Genomic DNA, 21,853 nt, shown 5'->3' with positions numbered 1-21,853 from the left:
TGCCTGCTCCCAACAAAGGCAATACTGAACTGAGGCAAGTCAGTTATTACAAGGCACCCTCTGGGTGGTCTGGGTTCTTGTTATAGATGGACAACATTATATGTCAATAAATCAAACACAAGAGAACATTTTATTCAGCATACACATTTCAAGGTGCTCTTATTTGTCAACATGAAGAAAAAGTAGGCAAATTGAAATTGGACAATTGCCTAGGATCATACAATTTGGTCAAGTCAAGATTAATACCAGGTGTTATTGTTTCACATTGGGCAGTTATATTTAATTATCATTCAATAATTAAGGGGCAAATTATCAATAAACAGCGTTAACATTATCGCCGCTTTAGCGGCAGAAGACTGCCGCTAAAGCGGCAATAATGGGCTTGATAATACGCTCTTGTGAATTCCCATAGAAGCCCATGTTCTGGTGTGAACATGGGCTCCTATGGGAATTCTCTATGGCGTATTATTAAGCCCATTATTGCCGCTTTAGCAGCAGTTTTTTGCCCCGAAAGCGGCGATAATGTTAACGTCGTGCATGATAATAAACCCCTAAGTTACTACCTTTTTACACTTGACTCTCGCAAGGGAGTGAAGTCAAGCAGAGAAGGACAACCCAAGTTGAAGTTGCGGCAGAGCGATTAGGACTCAGATGCAGCAGAACAAAAACCCCACTGCACTGTGCTGGCATCAGTGTGGCCCTCAGACACACAAGGCCTTATTTATGAAGGTCTTGCGCCGCCGGTGCATCACTTTTAAAATAGGAAAAAGTGACGTACTAGTGGCGCAAGGCCTTCATAAATGAGGCCCACAGACTTTATTTACTAAGTGGTCCCTGAGAAAATATTTGTGAGTACCCATGCCTTAGATACTGCCTCACGGTTACTCATTTAACATCACAAGAGTGTTGCACTGAAATGCTTTTCCTCCTCCAACACCTATACTGGGGAGAGAGGGAGTTGTAATCTAGCCTGATTGCCATATGTTACCGACTAGAAATATGGATAAATCAGTTGTTTGATCTAAACAGGGTAGGCTGCTATGGAGCTGGAAAAACATTAAAATAATTTTAAAAGTTTTGATTGAAAAAGTTGTTTATTCCAAACAAAACATTGGGTACCGAATAACCCCTGATAATTTGCTTACGTGATGTGCCGAAGTGCCATGTAGGCAGTGACTTGTGAAAATATTTACACGTACTGTGAAAGAGAGTGACTTAATCGCAATAAGGAGATTCTGTACTAGAGAGTGGTTAAGAAATGGGGCTTTGAGAGACTGATTCAATAAATATTGCACACTATGCCTTAGTAACTAGTAGTTTAAGAAGTGGTGTATCTTGTGTTATACAGCATATAAATAAGAGCATAGGAAGATGTTAGTCTGGTGCTCCAAGTGCCCAGCACACGCGGTACAGTCAGCACAATCGTGCCCCAAAAAAAATAGAAGACACCAACAGCAGGACTCAGATGTTTTCATCTGACCAGTGGTGCACGAGTAGCAAACTGAGCTTTCTACATTCATTGTACAAAGTCATGGTACCTTAGAGAAGGCACAGGATTGGTCCTCAGGTCATACCTAACGTGGCTAGGACGGGCAGGAGTAGGATGGGTCACACAGGCCCTAGGGAGAGCATAATGGTAGACGGATTCTGGCACTTTTACCTTAGAACCACAGGAGAGCCTGACAATGAGGGTAAGTCCTCCTGACCAAGGGTGCTATTTTCTACTTGAGTGTTTTATTCTAGTCTCTCGGGTGAGATCCCACAGGTTCTTAAAGCTATTGAAAAGCAATGTGTAAACATCTCCATCTCTTCTTGGTGTTACGCGAGTCCCTGTTATATATGACACCATGTATGGATGAGGGTCACAGGGGAGTCTGAACTTGCTCCGTGAATGCTTGTTGTTTCACCAGCACTTCGGGTCAGATTTACTAACCTTTCATGCAATGCAGTGTAGCAAGGCAACTTGCTGTGCCGCGTTGCGTTAAAGGGAAAGAACAGGATTGCGCCATATCTGCTCCAGTCCGCTTAGCCCCTATGCAGGCACCCTTACACCACGGTACAAGGGTGCTTGCGTCGCAAGGAGAATTGTTTTTGTGCAGGCAGGCGTACCTTTCTGCACAAACACAATCTCTCTAGGCATTTTCCTCTTTCTTTGTGTGCTGCAGATTGCCACACACATAGAAAGAGGTACAAACGAGCAGAAAAAAATAATTTTCTCCTTGTTACCCCATTCTCTAGGGAGGCCTAGTGATTGCACCTGCAGCACACACAGAAAGAGGAAGAAACAAGGAGAAACAAATATTTTTCTCTTGGTTACACGACCCTCGGGGTTCGTAATGATTTCACGCAATCCCAGATTTAATACTCTTTGTAAAGCTGGGATTGCATGAGATTCATGGATGGATGTACGGGAATTCTCATATTCCACCCATGGAACGCCTCTCAGAATGAAATGTGACGCAGTGCAGCTCAAGCCACTGCATGGCGTTACATTCTTTTTTTACAAAGCCTCGCATGGCAGTGGACATCGCCCCTTGTAAATATCGACGAGCATTTTGTGTCATGGATGCGCCAAACACATGGTACAACCATGTCGCAAAATGTTAGTAAATCTGGTCCTTTATTTCCTGCATCCACATCAGATGTACCAGCTTGATTACTAATCCTGGTGCAGTATTTGTTGTTTTGACATCATCGTAAAGTGGTTTCTTCTTGAAGTGAGAAGCCGGTGGGGGGGTGTGGTATGCTGTTGGTGACTATCTTGCGAAGGAGAGCTGGGCAGGAGGGGTGGGTGCTACAATATTCCATCAGGAATTACCAGTGCCAGCTCTGCAGTATGCTCTGCCTCATAAGCTAAGCAAAGGACTTTATTTATGGTACGTATGAATCTTTCAGCTTTGCTACTGACTTGTGGCCACAGAGGAGCAACCCTGATGTTTTCACATCTTTTGATACTCTGCCAGCTCTTGCCCTTTGAACTGAGGTCCACTGCCTCTTCATAGCTCTTTCAGCATCCCACGGGCAGCAAGAATTTCTCTGTTCAGGAATGCCTTAATCTACATTCAGTGCTACCTCCTGTTAAGGAAACTAAGGCTATTCATCAATAACAAAGAGGAACTGCCGTCCAACAGGAAGACAACAAAATGGCACTGGCTTGAATCCAAGGATAAGGTGGAATATTCTCAGCGATGGTTCAGCTGTTTGACATTCTTTTATCATGGTCGCCACAGTGTGATCTAGTTGAGGGAACCATACTTTACTCCTCAACCTGGCTTTGCCCTTCACTACACCCTGGTGACCAGCATGGTCCAATTGGAGGACTCAATTATTGAGAGATGATGGGGTAACAAGGTGGTTGTATTACAAAGAGATAAACACACTGGAGAAGATAAATGTCTTTATTGCAACCCATCAAGAAGTATTTACTCCACTCCCTCTACCAACCAATCTCCAACTATCCTCTTTCATCAGGGCCTACCCAACAGGTGAGGTTCCAGACTGAGTTCCACAGCATTTGATACTCCACATGGTTGCAACAAACATTATAGTTGATAACAGAGTGCAAAGGGAAATACTGAGCTTGAAAAAAACAAGTGGAGAATGAAGATACAATAGGTTGTTTCTCAAGAGTGGTTCCACAGGGGTTACTGCTATCTTATTCCTGACATGGTGCAATCAAGTCAGAACGCCGTTCAGTGTGTTTCATCATTTGTGTCAGTTTTCCAGGATCCTGGGTTGGTTGCCTGATTTGCCAACTGATGGTTGTCATCAGTTGTGGTAGCTGCTTGAATGCAACCACAGTGACAGCAGTGATCCCTCTAATCCCAGGAAGTCGCGTTCCTCTGTTCTTCTGCAGTCTCTGCCTCTACGTCAGTTGCAGCTCAAAAGCGTTGAGATAGGTAGTCTGATGGGTTTTGACACCCAAACTGGTAGGTGATTGTTAGAAATGGGGTTTCGGGTTGGCTAGGATATGCACCTAAGCCACGCAGAAGCCACCACTCTAGTCAGGTTGAGGGAGTTACACACTAAAGATAACCCCTGCTCACCCCCTTGGTAGCTTGGCAGAGCAGTCAGGCTTATTCCAGAGGTAATGTGTAAAGCGTTTACACAAAAATACCCACCCACACCAGTGACACACTGGGCACACCACAAAATGAGACTCCACACAAGGGTATATACAAATTATCCTTTGAATTATTCATAGAAACACATTAGACCACATCACATAAACCACTGCAATAGTCATGACATTACATAGAACATAATCACTTGGACAACCGGCAAATTGTCATAACAACATCATAAGGTAGTGAAATCAAGTAAATACTGGTATTTTGCGCATATTGTAAACAGATCATGCCAACTTTAGGTCTGACACCATCACTGTGCACCTATAAGGCAAACCCTGACATGGTAAGGCATTAAACGACCTGTACCTGGGAACACGAAATGCAGCATGTAAGGGAACACGAACATGAAACACTACTACAGTCCATGCGCACCATTTAAGCTTCTATTACAGGTTGTAAGAAACCCAAGGCCCAGGAGCACCCACACACTTACAATCGCGATAATAGACACTGTCCTTCATGACCCTCCTCCTCCGTGAGCTGTGGAGGATATGCTTGTCACTAAGCTTGGCCCCAAATGCACTGGGAGCAGACACAAGCTCCTACCGTCGGAAGTACGGTGACCCTGTGTGGTACACTCCACTGCAGGTACGTGTCATGGCAGGGGGAGGGGTAGACTATCTCCCACGGCGGGGCAACCCCTCAGGATCCCCCACAGATATCCGGAACTGCTTGGCTTGTTCAGGGTAGCTGCCCGCTGCAACACGGGACAGCTGCTGCCCCAGACAAATGGAGCTGGGCTGCCTCAGCTCCTCCTTTCCCTGCCGCCTGAGTGAGTGGGGAGATTGCAGGCGTTCTTACCCCAGCAGGCCCAACCTGCTCCAAGGAGGCAGCGGGGGCGCTCGTGTTCACTAGATCCAGCTCCCGGTGACACGCGGCCCTCCTTTTGCAGATGCCTGGACTAGTCTGTGTCATGAGTTGCTCTGGCAACCAGAGAGCGGGGCCAGTCTCCTTTGCGGCTTCCTTGTCACTGCGACGACCTGCTGGGGCCACGCTGCCTCCGATGTCCACCTTTTCACTGTAAGGCCAGCAGCAGGTGGGGCTCAGCCCACAAATTGGAAGACTGCAGCAGTGCAGGCTGGTTGCTTTTCCAGAATTTCCCTCCTGGCGAATTTGGGCAGTGCAAGAGAAAGTACTGCTTAAGCCCTTAAAAAATTGAATGACGGCAAGGCACAACTCACCACGCCTTTTCCCTCAAACACGAAGGAAAGAAATACCATGTTCTACAACCGCTTCTTGCAGGGCAGCCCAAAGCCCTCTCCATGAACTCTAGTTGCAGGGACCAGGGGCAGGCACCAGCAATCCTCCTATGCTGGGCCTCCTGGGAGAACACTAGCAGCACCAAACCCAGGGCACAGGCAGGCCAGCACAAAGGTTTCTGTAGTAAGAGTTGCAGTCCTTCTATCAGCCCAGCAGGCAGCAGGACAGTACTCCCAGCTATAAAGTCCAATGGCGGCTCCTGCTGGCAATCCTCTGGCAAGGTGCAGTCCGTAGAGTCAGCAGCGGCTGGAAACAAGTCCTTGCAATTACTTCTCATTTTCATAGAGTCACCACCCTTGTACTTATAGTGCCAACGTCTTTGTTCTGGGGGCACTTCAGACACATTGTAGAAGTGCACAACACCCCCCATTCACCTTGTAAGCCCTGGCCCCAGACACACAACATTGGGGCGGTGACAGCATTGTGGAAGGCAGGCACCGCCCTATTCAGGTGCAACTCCTCCCACCACTCCAAATGCAGACTAGGCCTATTCAGGTGCAGGAGAAACACATCCCGCTACTCTAAATTCAGCCAAGGTCTATTCAGCCTTGTGCTGAATCACCCAGGAAAGGCTGGACACACCTCAACCTCCCCTACCCCCTTGTGACTGTCTAGAGTGAATGCACATTCCCACTCTCCTGTCAGTCAAAACCAGACGGTCAATACACATCCAGGCAGGGCACAAAGACGCATAAGCACACATAAATACCCACTTCTAAAAGTGGCATTTCTAAAATAGTCATAATAAATCTGCTTTCTCTAATGAGCAGCATTATCACTACTATTCTAAACAAACCAAACATGGTAACGCTACCCCTCAGATCAGAAATTACCACTGAAGCACATATGAGGGACTACCCAATGCATCCCTATGACAGGGCAGCCTCACAACAGTAAGAAACCAAATAGACTGCTTGTCACTACCAGGACATGCCATAACATGTAAGTAAAAGGCACATGTCCTGCCTTTTAGTTACAGAGCACCCTACCTATAGGGCTAGCTAGGGCCTACCTTAGGGGTCACTTATATGTAGTAAAAGTGAAGTTGTAGATGTGGCAACCACTTGCCATGCCATGCCAGTGTGGCAGTAAACTGCGCTCACAGGCCCTGCCTTGCCAGAAGCCTCAGACATGTTTGAAAGGCTACTTAGGTGGGTGGCACAAGCAGCGCTGCAAGCCCACTAGTAGCAATACATTTAAATGCCCTGGGTATATGGGATACCACTGTACAAGGGACTTACAGGTAAATTTAATAAGCCAAACAGGTGTAGACCAATCTTACCATGTTTACAAGAGGGAGCACATGCACTTTAGCACTGATCAGCAGTAGCAAAGTGCCCAGAGTCAGAAAGCCACCAACAACAAGTCAGAAAAAATACAGCAGGAAGGTAAAATGTTCTGCGATAAAAAGGGCCAAGTCCACAGTGATGGTGAAGGAATACTCCTGAAGTTGCTGTATCTAATTCTTGATGTATCATGGGGGTTTACATGATGATCATTGACAGAGAGGCACTAGTGGTTTGTGGTCAGTTGACAATCAGAAGGTATGGCTATGTAGGTAGAGTTGGAAGTGCCTGCACCCCCAGTCAATGGCAATGACTTGTTTATTGACTTGTGAATCTCTTTGTAGTGTGGATGTTAGCACCCACTTGCTAATAGGGCCCATTTCCTATGGGTTTGCTTTTCAATAAGAGCAGCACATAGTCATAGGAGGTTGGTTTATTTAATGGTGTCAGTGTACTGTATGAAGTATCAGCAGAAAGGGCATCTTTAGTTGCCTGAAAAGCATATTGTTACTCATGTGTCCATTCCCAGGCCGAGACAGGTTTAAGAAGCCCTCTAAGTGATTCAGTGTTTGAGGTAAAGTTTTTAAATGAACATTATTTGACCATGCCCAGGAAATTGCATGCTTAGGATACTGAGAATGTTTGGACAGCAGATGTGATGTCTTGTACTTTAGACAGGTCTGTGGCAGTAAGAAAAAAAGCCTATGTTTAGTTTAAGAAATTCAGACTTATTTTTGTTCTGCTTCTGATGACTTAGCACTCAGAGGACCTTACTGAAAAAGTTCTAGAACATCTCAGCAGCAATGGAAATGCGAAGGTACAATCTCTTATACCTTTGCAGTCCAACATGTTTCTAGAGCAGTGCTTCCCAGATGTGTTTTGTTTTACCAAAACCAAATATTTAGGTATTGCCTGCACAGCACTTGCACTGTGCTTGTGAAATCTCTTGTAGTTAATATATATTAAAAGGAGGCTCCCGAAACCGAATTACTGTAAACATACACTGTTGTGTGAGACTTTTTTTTTTTTACTTTCCCTGGCTGCACGCATTGAAACAGCTGTGTTACAATTCCTGATCTTTTCATCATGACGCCGCCAAGGAGTATTCATTTGCTCTCACTCTACATTTTATGTGGGCTGAAGTTCTTGAACTCGATTTTATAACTTTGTTTTGGGCAGTTATATTAGTGTGCCTGCACAAGCCAATGTGAAGATCTCAAGTCACTCTCTCCCCATAATGGAAGAACTGGACAATACTGCCATCTACTGGTTATTTTTTTATTGAATATAAAAATAAATCCTGCATACATTTTCTCTTCAGGTTTTATGCTGAACCGAGTACTGGTAGTCAACTCAGATATCAAGTCGGATGGATATCTTTGTTTTTAGGTTTCGCCTGCACAAACAACTTGTTATTAATCGCATAGGCGAAACCTAATGCATTTACCAATACTTGCTAGAACTTTCGCATCCCACCTAGCTTTAATGGACAAAAGGCAGGCGATTAGTTAGTGTAACAACAACATTGTGCTGTAGCGCACTATCATTTACACACAGCACATTTTCTATTGAAATAGCCACTACATTTCCACAGACATACATACTTCTAAAACTATATTTCACTGTATTTCACACAAATGATAATGCATGAAAATCGTTTTCATTGAATATATATAATTTGTGCATCACCAGGTAAAGTGTCTTGATTTGCTTTGATCCTATTAAAATCTTTTTTCCATCACACTTCAGAATTGCCAAAACAATGTGCTTCATTTTTGGTTTCCTAACTGGTAAATGTGTACAGTTCATTTACAGTTATTAACATTTTGTGTGTTACAAAAGAAAGACATCCTACAGCCTTTCCTTTCACATTCACTGTCTCCCGACAAGATTGTCACATGATTCACTTTACTTTTCTTTCTCGGCTGCAATGTAAGAGGAGTTTGTAAATACCAATCCCTGTGTTAAAAAAGCAGCAGTTTGTCAGAAGACATAGCCTGCCATTTGATCTCTGTCTTTGAAGTGCAGTAAATGTGACAAGTTAAATGTAAAAATGCATCTTTATTTATTGCTTGGACATTTACAATCCACCATAAATCGTCTCTCACGACTCACCAGCGGGTCACGACCTACAGTTTGCGAAACCCCAGATTAGTAGGTGGTATTCAGGGTAAAGAAGTTCACAATACCCTGTACTTATGGGTGTTTGAGACTCTCAGAGAAAACCCTATACCTGGGTTTTCATGGCTAACAACATGCACATTTGTAGGATATCAACAGATTTTACTGCGCTATACAGTGCAGATGACTTAAAAACAACCTTTTTGCAAAACTGGATAGGTGCAGTGAGAAGTGACAAAAAGGGTGATAGTGTCCTAGATAACGTGAAAGAACAAGGAAACCATTACTGTGTAGAAATATTCACAATACTGTTTTCAAAACTGTCTTGAATATATGTTAGAGTGGGTGCGAATAACAACGGTTACCTTTCAACCCCTAGAAATTATTTGTGGGGTCATTATCGGGTCATAAATGAAACGACTGCAACAGGGGCCCTTGTATGCCAAAGCTTTGAAATGTCTGTAGAAATCTCAGGGAGCATTGCAAAGGAGGAGTACTGCCAAAGAATGCATCGGTCAGTGACACCGTCCAAAGATCAGTGTGAGATTGGTATGGACATGGGCTGCAGATGCAATCCCAGACCTTCCTTGTTCTTGCAGATGCAGACCTCGTCTGGTTTCTTGGAGTTTCGGGCTGCTGTACTCAATGAGACCTATGGGGGTGTCTTTTGACTTTTCTGATGGTCTCTCATTTTTAGGTCTTGCCTGAGACAGCGCATGCGCTGCCTCTTCAAGACATTTAGTAAGTAGCTTTTAAAAGTGCCACCAGAGGCATTTGCTGACCTACAGCTTGCGTTCACGGGCTCGTGCATGTGCACAGCTGCCATCTGTGTTTTTATTGCTCTAATCAGGCTCCTCTGCTTGCACTAACCCCCACCCCTTTTCCTGCTCCCTTCTGGTCAGCTTCATTTGTGTCTTCTAGCTGTGAATCATACTCTTCTGCGCGCACTCCCCCTCCCTTCTCCCCCTCCTCTTCCTCAGTTTCATTTGTGTCTTCTATCACTGTGAATGCTCCTGCTTCCACCAGGCACACACACCATCAGTCGTCAGTGCACGCTTCCACCAGGCACACACACCACCAGCCGTCAGTGCACGCTTCCACCAGGCACACACACCAGCCTTCAGTACACACTTCCACCAGGCACACACACCACCAGCTGTCAGTGCACGCTTCCACCAGGCACACACACCACCAGCCGTCAGTGCACGCTTCCACCAGGCATACACCCCCCAGCCGTCAGTGTACGCTTCCACCAGGCATGCACCACCAGCGGTCAGTGCACGATTCCACCAGGCACACTCACCACCAGCCGTTAGTGCACGCTTCCACCAGGCACACACACCACCAACCGTCAGTGCACGCTTCCACCAGGCACACACACCACCAACCGTCAGTGCACTCTTCCACCAGGCACACAAACTACCAGCCGTCAGTGCACGATTCCACCAGGCACACACATCACCAGCCGTCAGTGCATGATTACCCCAAGCACACACACCACCAGCCATCAGTGCACGCTTCCACCAGGCACACACACCACCAGCCATCAGTGCACGTTTCCACCAGGCACACACACCACCAGCCGTCAGTGCACACTTCCACCAGGCACACACACCACCAGCCATCAGTGCACACTTCCACCAGGAACACACACCACCAGCCATCAGGGCACACTTTCACCAGGCACACACACTACCAGCCGTCACACACTACCAGCCGTTGGTGCATGCTTCCACCAGCCAACATTGCACGCTTTCACCAGGCACACACACACCACCAGCCGTAGGTGTATGCTTTCACCAGGCACACGCACCACCAGCCATCAGTGCACGCTTTCACCAGGCACACACACCACCAGCCGTCAGTGCATGCTTCCACCAGGCACACACATCACCAGCCGTCAGTGCACGCTACTACCAGGCACACACACCACCAGCGGTTAGTGCACGCTTTCACCGGGCACACACACTACCAGCTGTCAGTGCACGCTTCCACCAGGCACACACACCACCAGCCGTCAGTGCACGCTTCCACTAGGCACACACACCACCAGCCGTCAGTGCACGCTTCCACCAGACACACTTTCACCAGGCACACACACTACCAGCAGTCACACACCACCAGCCGTCAGTGCACGCTTTCACCATTCACACACACCACCAGCTCTTTTGTGCACGCTTTCACCAGTCACACACACCACCAGCCATCAGTGCACGCTTCCACCAGGCACACACACCACCAGCCATCAGTGCACGCTTCTACCAGGCACACACACACCACCAGCCGTCAGTGCACACTTCCACCGGGCACACACACCACCAGCCGTTAGTGCATGCTTTCACAGGGCACACACACCACCAGCCGTCAGTGCACGCTTTCACCAGGCACACACACCACCAGCTGTCAATGCACGCTTTCACCAGGCACACACACCACCAGCCGTCAGTGCACGCTTTCACCAGGCACACACACCACCAGCTGTCAGTGCAGCAGGCAGGCTCTTCTCAGAGTTTCTTGGTAAATATGTGTTCGATGCCTGGGAGGGAGTGGGTTGAGTTTCCTTAAACCATGCTGAATATGCAGTTGCAGTGCATGAACTCCTGTGTGAGTGAGTCATGCTGCCTGGGGCTCACTAAATCCACACTTGTAAATTGCGCCTGCACCAGGCTTTTTCTCATTTGCAAAGTTCGACTCACAGCTAGGCAGCCCCCACCACCCACCGGGAATGACTGCTTCCTACAACCAGAATGGAAACAACATTCAGAGCAATGAAACCAAGTTCAATTGATGCAAACAACTGTTAACAAAAACCATGTCCCGCTATTGTAGATCTGGCAACTTAAACAAAACAGCAACAAAAAGCAAACAAGCATTGGCATAGCCAATAGGTCTCGCTTTTTGGACCCTATAAGTATTTAGTTATGCAGCAGAATATCCTTGGTGCAACAACACCAACTGTTGCATGGCTAAACACTTATAAGGTCCCAAATGCAAGACCTATTGGCTATGCCAATGCTTGTTCTAATTGTGGCAGTTGCTCCTCAACTTTAGGCAGCAAGTGAAATGCGATGTGCAGATGACAAAAAGCTACAGGCTGCACTGTGCGATCAATGTGTTGTCACACTGTTTTGTCTCCCAAGAACCTTCTATGTTTGGAAACTGCTCATAAGTAATCAAGAATGTTACTTAGTTGCAAGCAGTGGCGGCTGGTGACATTTGAAAGTGGTAGGGCGTAAAATTTTCGTTGGTGTGTACCACAGCGAGCGAGTCCTAACAACCTAAGAGCATTTGTGGACAATCAATATTTACATAGAAAAACTGTGTCTGCAAAATCCGGTGACTGTCATAAACGCATCGTGACCACCTCTCTTTCTCTTTGCCCCATTCTACCCCCACTCTCTCTCACACACACACGCTGGCACGCACGCACACTCACACACATGTCAGACTGTCGTGGCTCCAACAGTGCACATCACTGATTTAATGCAGCTCTCAGTAAGATTATAAAACAGGGTACCTAGCATGGCTCTAGAAATGCTCCCCAAGTCCAAACTCTGGGATTCTGCTGCTTGTGTAAAGCTAGAAGTGGAACCAAGACCCCTCTAATGCTGCCCTGAGCAGCAACACAACAGTCCTGCTACCTAGCACTTCATCGCGCTATGCATAACATAAAATCATTTCCAGAGGTGTGTGAAACCTCCTCGGGAGTACAGAGTCAGCCTTTGACACACTTGTTTGGTGAGAGGACACGCTCTGTGTGCAGCCGTCTGCGGGAATCTGGCTCGGCCTCTGGTGCCCATGTGTGAAAAGTCCACACGTTTCTGACCTCATATGGGAGTGCAAAACACCTACATTTCCAATAAAATACGCCCTCGCAGTCACTTAATCAAAGGAAAATATACTAGACAGCAATGACAGGACAAATAAATATTATTTATTAAATATCCTATTTGTATGATTTATTTTCTTTGAAGGTAATCAAAACTCGATGGTTCCAGATCTAACTAATGCAGTCTGATAAAGCTTTAAGTTAGCACAACAAAATAAGCATGAAGGTGAAATGCGCTGCAAAACCATCTTCCAACCACAGCAATTTATGTGTAGCATAAATAAAAACGATAATAGAGCCGCAGCACAATGTATACAACTGCTGCCTACCAAGCAGGTGCTTTCTAGAGTTCAAGAGGAACATTGCCACGAGTGAACAATCCTGATCGGAGCATAGTATACTTATGTCACTCACATGTCCATATATGTAAAGTAATACAAACATAAAATGGGCATACATCACATTGATAAGACACATAACGGGACACAGATTCAGCCTATGACGTAGGTGTGGAGAGCCCTCCTGTGTAGAGTCACCCCCAGGCTGGAGTCTCGGCCCCTGGGCATGTATGTAAAGTCCACGCGCCTCTGTGCGCACCTTCCTCCGAGGAGCCTTTGCCGCATGTGTGAAGAGCCAATAAATATAATAAAATAAAACTTACCTTGGCTTCCGAAGTTCCCGCTTTTCTTAAGTCCCGGCTCCCGAGACTGCAGACTCCCGCCGTCCTGGATTTTGAATTCATCTGAGGGGGCTCTCGTCAACAGGAAGGCTGTAGGCAGCCTCCCTCCCCTACACCGCAGCCAGCGCTATGATTGGTTCGGCCGGCTGCCCGAACCACGTCATTTCTCTCTGTATGCTGTTTTGGCAGCCTCTGAGGCTGCCAAAACAGACAGTATTAACAACAGTGGGCAAGCCGTTCCCCCCTGCCCTCGAGTAACACCGCCCACTCTAACTTCTGCTTTCTTGCCACGCGAGAAGGCAAAAACAAACGGTAGTTATTACGGTAATAACTACCATTTGTTTCTGCCTTCTCGCACGGCAAGAAAGCAGTGGGGCGGCGCCCAAACGCCCCCATTGACGAGCCGCCACTGGTTGCAAGTCCTAACACTCTGAGCAAACTGGATGGGTGCAACAACCTCGATAAAAAAGCACCCTCTTGCACCACTACACCATCATCCATTTTATCTCTGACAGAGAGTATGGGAGTGACATCTTGAACATTGTGAGTCAGAGCAGTATTTTCTAATCATGTGGGCATCTGGGCACTTAACCTACAGATATTTGTGTAGGGATTCTTAGAAGTGGGGGTAGAAGCCACCACACTGGACACAAGTAGACCTCTTGGTAGAAGGGGTGGTGGGTCAGATACTAGCCCCCTTTCAGCACTGCTTCAATGTGACAAGCTCGAAGATTGCCCCAGTGTGGTCATGTTAGGGAGCAGCATTTCCGATTCTCTGAGGATGAGGCATCACTGAAGGGCTTTGCACATCTTTGGATGATTTATCCTCAAAGCTCTTCTTCCTCACCATGCAGTATACACGTGCTTGCAGTCTAATAGGCCCACTTGAAAATTATCTATGGACTTTTCTGCACCTTACCTGGCCTGCCATAACAGAAAGTGATCATCGTTAGGGTTGGCCATTGGCACAAAATACGTGTTTAGGGCGGCAATGGCTGTGTTGTATGTTTAGAGTTGGCCATCCTTTTACGGGGCACTTGATAGTTTAAAGATGGTTTTCCCCACCAAATGAAGGAGTGTTGGTGTCTTCACTTCATCTCCTACTATTGTGCCTGAAAATTACATCTCTAAACAATCTACACATTGAAAGCACTTTTGTGTGTTCCACTTGCCATTATTGTTTTGACAGCGCCACACCATGTCTCTGCTCTGAGCAGTGTCATGAGAACTCCTCTCCTCCCTTTCTCCACCCCTACGCGTGCTGATGAGCATGAGCATTATCACATCCAGTGCAGAGAGATCAGGAGAAGCAGGCCCAGCAGTGAGGCAGAGAGGAGCTGGGATAGGCAGAAACAGAGTACCAGAGGTGATAGTGTGCCACAGGAGGAAGACACCAACAATGAAAATTAGTGAGCTACGGATGAGTTAAAAGGGTGCCTGTACCTCATCGCCAATGCTATGTTCTTGATTGCAGGCATATGTCGCTCGAATGAAAACATGAGGAGACTCCATACTAGTTTGGTGTACATGTGCCAAGTGATCACTATGCACAGGTGCAGGAAGAAGGTGTGCGGGTGCTGCAGCACCCCCAGAACCAACCATGCTAGAGCTCAGAAGGTGAATTAGTAATAAAGATGCCTTGACATTTTGGGCCCGAATCACAAACGGCCTCCGCACTCATGGCAGACGTCCTGAAGTCATGGCGGGACATCTGTACTGCAGTTAACCATCGCTAGGCAGAATGCAGCACACATAGAAAGAGGAAAAACAAGGACAAATGAGGATATTTCTACTCCGCCACCCCTGGGGTAGTTCAAGAATCTGACATATTCACAGGTTTATAATTCCTCATAAATCTGGGAATGCTTTAGATTCCATGGTTGTTGCATGGGAACACCACCCAGCAACCCCCATGGAATGCCCCCTCCATGCTTTGTTCCACATGAAAGGGGCACATATTTACAAGGCCATGAAAAGCCACGCAAAGTGGCTTTGTAAATATGCTGCACATTGCACCATTGGAGCATCACAAAAGTAATGATCCAATGACGCTCGTATATGAGGCCCATTATTGTTTGTGAGCTATATAGGTTTATCAGTAAACCTGCATGTCTGTGAAAAAGTAATGGCCATTTCAATGGAAAGTGTGCTGCCTGTAATTGACAGTGCACTACCATACCACCCTATTAATATATTTGTGACAGCATGCTTCGAAATCCTCCATCGGGTACATACCACACCCATACTGCTCCCCTGATGAAATACATGGCTTATTTACTATGTTTGTTTTTTGTGTACGTGTTTTTGATGCACCGCAGTGTTTAAACACATTGTATTCCCGCCATTTCACTTTGGCGTAGGACAGCGCAGCAAGATGCCTTGCAGCGCGGCCCTGCTCCAAAATGCCATAAATAAGGTCCGATCTTAAAAAAGGCCAATTTTAGGCAAGTGCGACCTGCTTTTATTTTTTTACAAACGCTCACGGGTAGCACTGTTTTTTATTTGCTTCATTTTATTTACTCTGCTGTCAGGCTCAGGTCTAGCTGCGACTAACTATTCTGTTTCCTCATATCATTTATGGCAAAATGCACTTTATATTGTTTCGCTCTCCTGTTTGACCATCAATGATTTTATTAGATGTGATTAATTGTGTCTTTTACCTGGTACTGTCTGTGTGATATTAGATCCTTTGCCTCCCTGATTTTATTTTTAGATTAGGTTATTATCCTATCTTGTATGTTCCCGTGAGGATTGTTTTATTATATTTTATCGTGTGCTTTTATGGTTTTATTATTTGAAACCGAATAAAGATTATCTTGACTTGAGGCCCTGAGTGCTGCTGACTAACCTGCGTCACACCATTATTGGTCCCCTTTAATGCTGCATATTCCTGGCTGGGCAGCTCCACTGATCAATAATGGGAAGGAAATTCTGACATAATATGACATCTATTTGATGTAAGTCAAAATCCCAAACATGCTGCCTCCTCTCACCTCTATGTCCTGATCCCTAACCTTATCATCTTTTCTCTTTGTCTTCCTTGTTATGTGTGTTTTCTAAAATGGAAGATTGTATTTAAAACATTGCATCAGCAGTGATCAGTGGGACATGTTTTGAATGTCAAGGGCCAGGGCAGCCACCCCCCTCATAATGAATGGGACACAGGCTGCTGTTGCATCTGTAATCAAAGAAATCACCTCCAGAAAAGTAAATGTGGTCACCTGACCCACACAATAATGTCGAAAAATGTGAACGATGATTACCTGTCAGTGATTTGTTTTGACCCAACAGGAAATTGAGAGATGTTATGACAAGGTAATGCTTGTGAAATGCAGATAAAGCGGTGGTATGTCAGCCACGTTTGACATAGGACTGACACTGCTTAAGCATTTTCAGCCTTCCAAGCACTCTCCACTATTTGAAAATCTACTAATACCTATAAGGCTCCTCTCATCTTTGATATGATCTCACCATTTTCTACATTTTTTAGAGCTGTTTTCATCTACTTTGGAGAATATGACAATTTTGAGCGTTATTGTCATCTTTTCAACCCTCCTGTCTTGCTGTCACTCTTTGCAGATCTTCCACATGACGTATGATCTGGCGAGTGCTGTGGTGCGGATCGTGAACCTCATCGGCATGATGCTGCTGCTCTGCCACTGGGACGGTTGTCTGCAGTTCTTGGTCCCAATGCTGCAAGACTTCCCGGGTGACTGCTGGGTCTCCCTTAACCACATGGTGGTAAGTGGTCCACAGGTTTTCCACAGCTCAATGGGATGGGGACCATCCTGTTCTTCCATGTGCCAGGGATCTATGTCAAAAGAGAGTGAGTTATTGCAGGAGTTTTATGTGTTTTATATAGCGCTTACTTGACCCAAAGGTATCAGAGCGCTTTACATGAGCACCAGTTACGTTACAGACAGACACATTCATTGTTGTTAGGCACGGGAAGATTAAGTGATTTGCCCAGAATCACAGGATGTTGAGCGTCCCTGCTGAGACACGAACCGGGTTCCCCAGCTTCGATGTCAACCGATGTAGCTGTGAGGCCACATCCTCTCCCCAGACTTCCACCAGTGTAGAATTGAAGCACTTGTGACAAGGACACCACACTTGTGAAAAGGTGCTGGATTATCCATGTGGAGGAGGTCAATCAATTTACTAATCAAGTGATTCAGTGCGCCTCATGCCCTGTGGCACCGGGCAAAAGCAGAATGGTACAAGACTCTTTAGGCATCATGGTAGCTACACAGGCTATAAAAACATCCATGCATGGTACATTTTCCACATATAAAAGCATGTGTAAAACTTTCTGGAATATGTGAAACTGTAAATATGCTTATGTTAAATCTCATACTTAAGTGTCTCAAACAAGTCTCAAGCTAAGTCTGATACAGTACCAGAGATTTCTAGGCACTTCATCGCAGGGTACCTCGCCCACTCCACCACTATTCCGAAACAGAAAAGAGCTCCTTAATCCACCCCTTGCTACCTGGAACATGTTCATCACCTATGGTGCCAAGCCTGCCCATTTGTAGATATATACAGACCTTCAACAGAGCCCTATATTGCACTTCAAGGCAGCCTGCTCTCTGAGCACCCTCATTGCGGTAACCACTGTTCCTGACACTTAGGAAAGAATGTGTTCATCTTCTACAAAATCAAAGGTCCTAAACTGTTTGAGACATACAAACTCTCCATTCATACTTTGCCTGACCTCTCCAAGTCCCCCTGTTCCCAAACAATAATCGCACCCCTCCACCACAACTCCAACAAATGCACCACAGGTCTCCAAGCGCTATAATAGCTATCACACACACTCAATATGAAGGGTTGCTTCATAGTAAATGGCCTCACTGCTAACTACTCAAAGAAGGCCCAAAAGCATAGCATTTCACTTCTCACACACCACAGTCCCAGCTTCCCTCATTTTTGTGCACTCAAGGCCTTCCTTTTACCCAACCTTTCATCTCTACCTCCATACAAACTCAAAAGTAAAACTTGCACAATACTCAAACTGGCCGACCCCATCTCTACCACCTCTTGCCTATTTCCCAAGCAAATGTTTTAACCATTTACTTACTCATTTACACCCTCCAACTCAATTATTTAGACCCCTCCCTACTTTCCATAATCTAAATCCCACTATGACTTCTTCCAAGGGGGTTGTCAACAGGGGTTCTCAAGAAGGCCCTCCTGGCAATTATTATTACAACTCTCATGTCATAGGACCTCAAGTAAGCGTTTGGTGAAGCAGGTGGTATCCTGCAACTGGCAGACTTCCCGTCCGTCAACCCTGCAGCTCCTATGCTGTATTTAGAGTGGGGAAAACGTTTGGGTCACCATCTGCAGAGCCTCCGCTGGATGTCCCGAAGCTAAACCAAGGCCCAGACATCCATCCACCCCTGGATCACTTAGTCACAGTGACAGTCATCCCGCTCTTTTGAGAGTGAGACGACCCTCACTTATTTTTCCTGCCCATGTCCAAATGGGTATATGGGCATATGGAAGACAATAACCAAGTATCGCTACAACCAAAAGGATTCAGTCCCCATGTCCACTACACCCGACACCATCCTCCCTTCCCTCCAGCTGCTACCCTGTTGTTCATTGGAACAAAGAAATGCAATCATCCACCCTCGTCGCTCTGATTGACACCATCACGTGCTGCAACACGCACAACGGCTGTAAAGTTCCCACTGGTCAATAACCTTGTCATCAAAAAACTGAACTACTGCAAGAGCCTTCAGTCAGCCTGAGCCTTCCATCCTGCAGAAAGGTTCTAGATGTTAAAATGTGCACTGTCTTTAAGTTCAGTAAATCCAACAGACTCTAGTCAACCATCCTCATTCCTGGTGACTCGCAATGTACTGTGCAAGTTCCTAATCATAGTGAAAAAGTCTGTAAATAGCCACGCTCCCACTACCTTGTGCAGACCAGCTCTATGTTCAGTGCTGTTTTCCTCAGTGATCAGAAACCAATGGCCATTCTACCATACCCCAAGCCCCTCCTCCTAAGGCATCTTTAAAGGACCAGGCCCTTGCCTCGCCCTATGTCGCCTATCAATACCAAGTCTTGTTTGTCATGACCAATCACAAGTATGTGTCCCTTAGCGGGTAATTAATAAAGATGTAATTGACAGTGTTAGCTTCCTGCCATTGAGAGCTAACCGAGGCATGAGAAAAATATATAATTTCTATAGTAAATAAAATGAAAATAAAATATAGTATACACATAAACAGTTTTAAAGCTAAAGTACCGAACGATGGCAATGGCATATATATTTATTAAAAGGGTTTAATTTTGTTGAAACATGGCAATTTAGAGCATAAAAAAAAGAATCTGATAAAGATAATATTTGAAAATATACTTAAAATATGTAGTTGCATTCTCAAAAACAGTCGTGAATCTTCACCCGCAGGTTTAAGACTGGAAGTAACAAAGTATATCTAGGTTATGGCTGGACCCCTGCAGCCGACAGATTTCAAGGCGTAATAATGCAAATATGGAATGCATTTCTATTATGTTGCTATAACGAAAATATGATATTGGCCAAAGTGTAACCATTTCAAGCTCTCACTATTCATGTTTCGTTGAACGTAACATTTGTGTGCCATATGGAGTGCAACTCGGTGTTTGTTGAAGGTACAGGATTGTGAGTGATAGGCGCAATTGCTCACCGCCATTGTGCACTCGTCAACCCCCCCACCAAGTATCTGTCCTCACTGCTCACCACTGACAATTTCTCACCTGCCATCTTTCCTCACTGCTCACCAATACCAACACGTTATACTGCCCACTCTTCACACTACTGAGACAGCTGCTGTTGTTGCCCAGTAGTACCAGCTATTTGTGTACCCATCGGCCCATCTTTTCTCACTGCCCTCCAGCGTACTACCTCCCAACACCGCTGACCAGTGCCTGACAGTACTTGCTTCTCACACTGCCCACCAGCGCTTTCTCCCCATACTTTCCACTAGGTCTGTATACTCAGACAGCCCCTCAGAGCAGCTATCCACACCACCCGCCAGTTTCCACGTGTTACACTGCTAACCAGTGGCAGCTCCTCAAACTGCCAACAAGCGCAGGCTCCTCGCGTAAACAGCCAGGGCAAGCTTATCAGGCCGTGTATGCTGCCTGCTCCTCACACTGCCTGTCAGTGCCAGCTCCTCGCCCTACCTATGAATGCCTGCACCGTATGGTGCCCACCTGTAAAGTTCCACATAGCGACCAGAATTATAGCGTCTCAAGCTTCGACTAGCGCTAGCCCACACACTGCCCATAAGTGCTTCCTCCTGAAAGGGCTCACCGGTGTCCAATCTCTCTCACCAACAACAGGCCAGCTCCTCAGAGGGGCGACTAGTGGCAGGTATACTGCCCATCATCTTGCACTACCCAACAGCATCTCTTCTTTAAACTGTCCACTAGTATCCATGCCATGCACTACTCACCAGTGCCTGCGCTTTATACTGCCACAAGTCCTATCATCTTGCTGCCCAACAATGCCTGTTGAATCTGCTCTCCGCCAATGTCTGCTGAATCTGCTCTCTGCCAATGCCAGCTAAATCCCCTCTCTGCCAATTCCTGCTAAATCTGCTCTCCACCAATGCCTGCTGAGTCTGCTCACCAACAATGCCTGCTGAATCTGCTCTCCGCCAATGCCTGCTGAATCTGCTCTCCACCAATGCCTGCTGAATCTGCTCTCCGCCAATGCCTGCTGAATCTGCTCTCTGCCAATGCCTGCTAAATCCGCTCTCTGCCAATTCCTGCTAAATCTGCTCTCCACCAATGCCTGCTGAGTCTGCTCTCCAACAATGCCTGCTGAATCTGCTCTCAACCAATGCCTGCTGACTCTGCTGTCCACCAATGCCTGCTGAATCAGCTCTCCACCAATGCCTGCTGACTCTGCTCTACGCCGATGCCGGCTGAATCTGCTCTCTACCAATGCCTGCTGAATCTGCTCTCCACTAATGCTTGCTGAATCTGCTCTCCACCAGTGCCGGCTGAATCTGCTCTCCACCAATGCCTGCTGAATCGGCTCTCCACCAATGCCTGATGAATCTGTTCTACGCCAATGCCTGCTGAATCGGCTCTACCCCAATGCCTGCTGAATCTGCTCTCCACCAATTCCTGCTGAATCTGCTCTCCACCAATGCCTGCTGAATCTGCTCTTCACCAGTGCCTGCTGAATCTGCTCTCCACCAATGCCTGCTGAATCTGCTCTCCAACAATGCCTGCTGAATCTGCTCTACGCCAATGCCTGCTTTTCACACGTCCCACAAGTGTCATTTCCTCAGCGCTCACCATCGCCTGCTGCACACTGCCCGGGACTATTCACTTCTTATAATGGACTCCAGTGATGCTCCTCACACCGGACACCCGTCTCCGCTACTCTGACCTCTTACAACTTCAAGGTGCTCCCTCTGCCCATCAATGACATCTCAACAAGGCGGATTTCCCACATTGCTCAGCAGTGCGTGCTCTCTTTCATTTGGCAATGGTGGCACAGCCCTACTGTAAACAATGAAAGAGGCTCTCAGGACCCTTT

The 21,853-nt window shown here is 46.4% G+C and overlaps 1 protein-coding gene across 1 annotated transcript in view; it reads left to right on the top strand.

Moving 5' to 3' along the window:
* The window catches only part of HCN4 (hyperpolarization activated cyclic nucleotide gated potassium channel 4), an 867,966-nt gene that overhangs the window by 785,582 nt on the left and 60,531 nt on the right, over positions 1-21,853 (top strand). The window contains exon 3 of the mRNA XM_086959260.1: positions 16,885-17,046. Within this exon, the coding sequence (XP_086815386.1) occupies positions 16,885-17,046 (162 nt within the window). The remainder of the gene's footprint in view (positions 1-16,884; positions 17,047-21,853) is intronic.

Source organism: Lissotriton vulgaris, chromosome 2_2 (assembly GCF_964263255.1).
Source record: "Lissotriton vulgaris chromosome 2_2, aLisVul1.2, whole genome shotgun sequence".
In the NCBI taxonomy this organism is placed as follows: domain Eukaryota; kingdom Metazoa; phylum Chordata; class Amphibia; order Caudata; family Salamandridae; genus Lissotriton; species Lissotriton vulgaris.
This window is presented reverse-complemented; position numbering and strand designations above follow the sequence as displayed.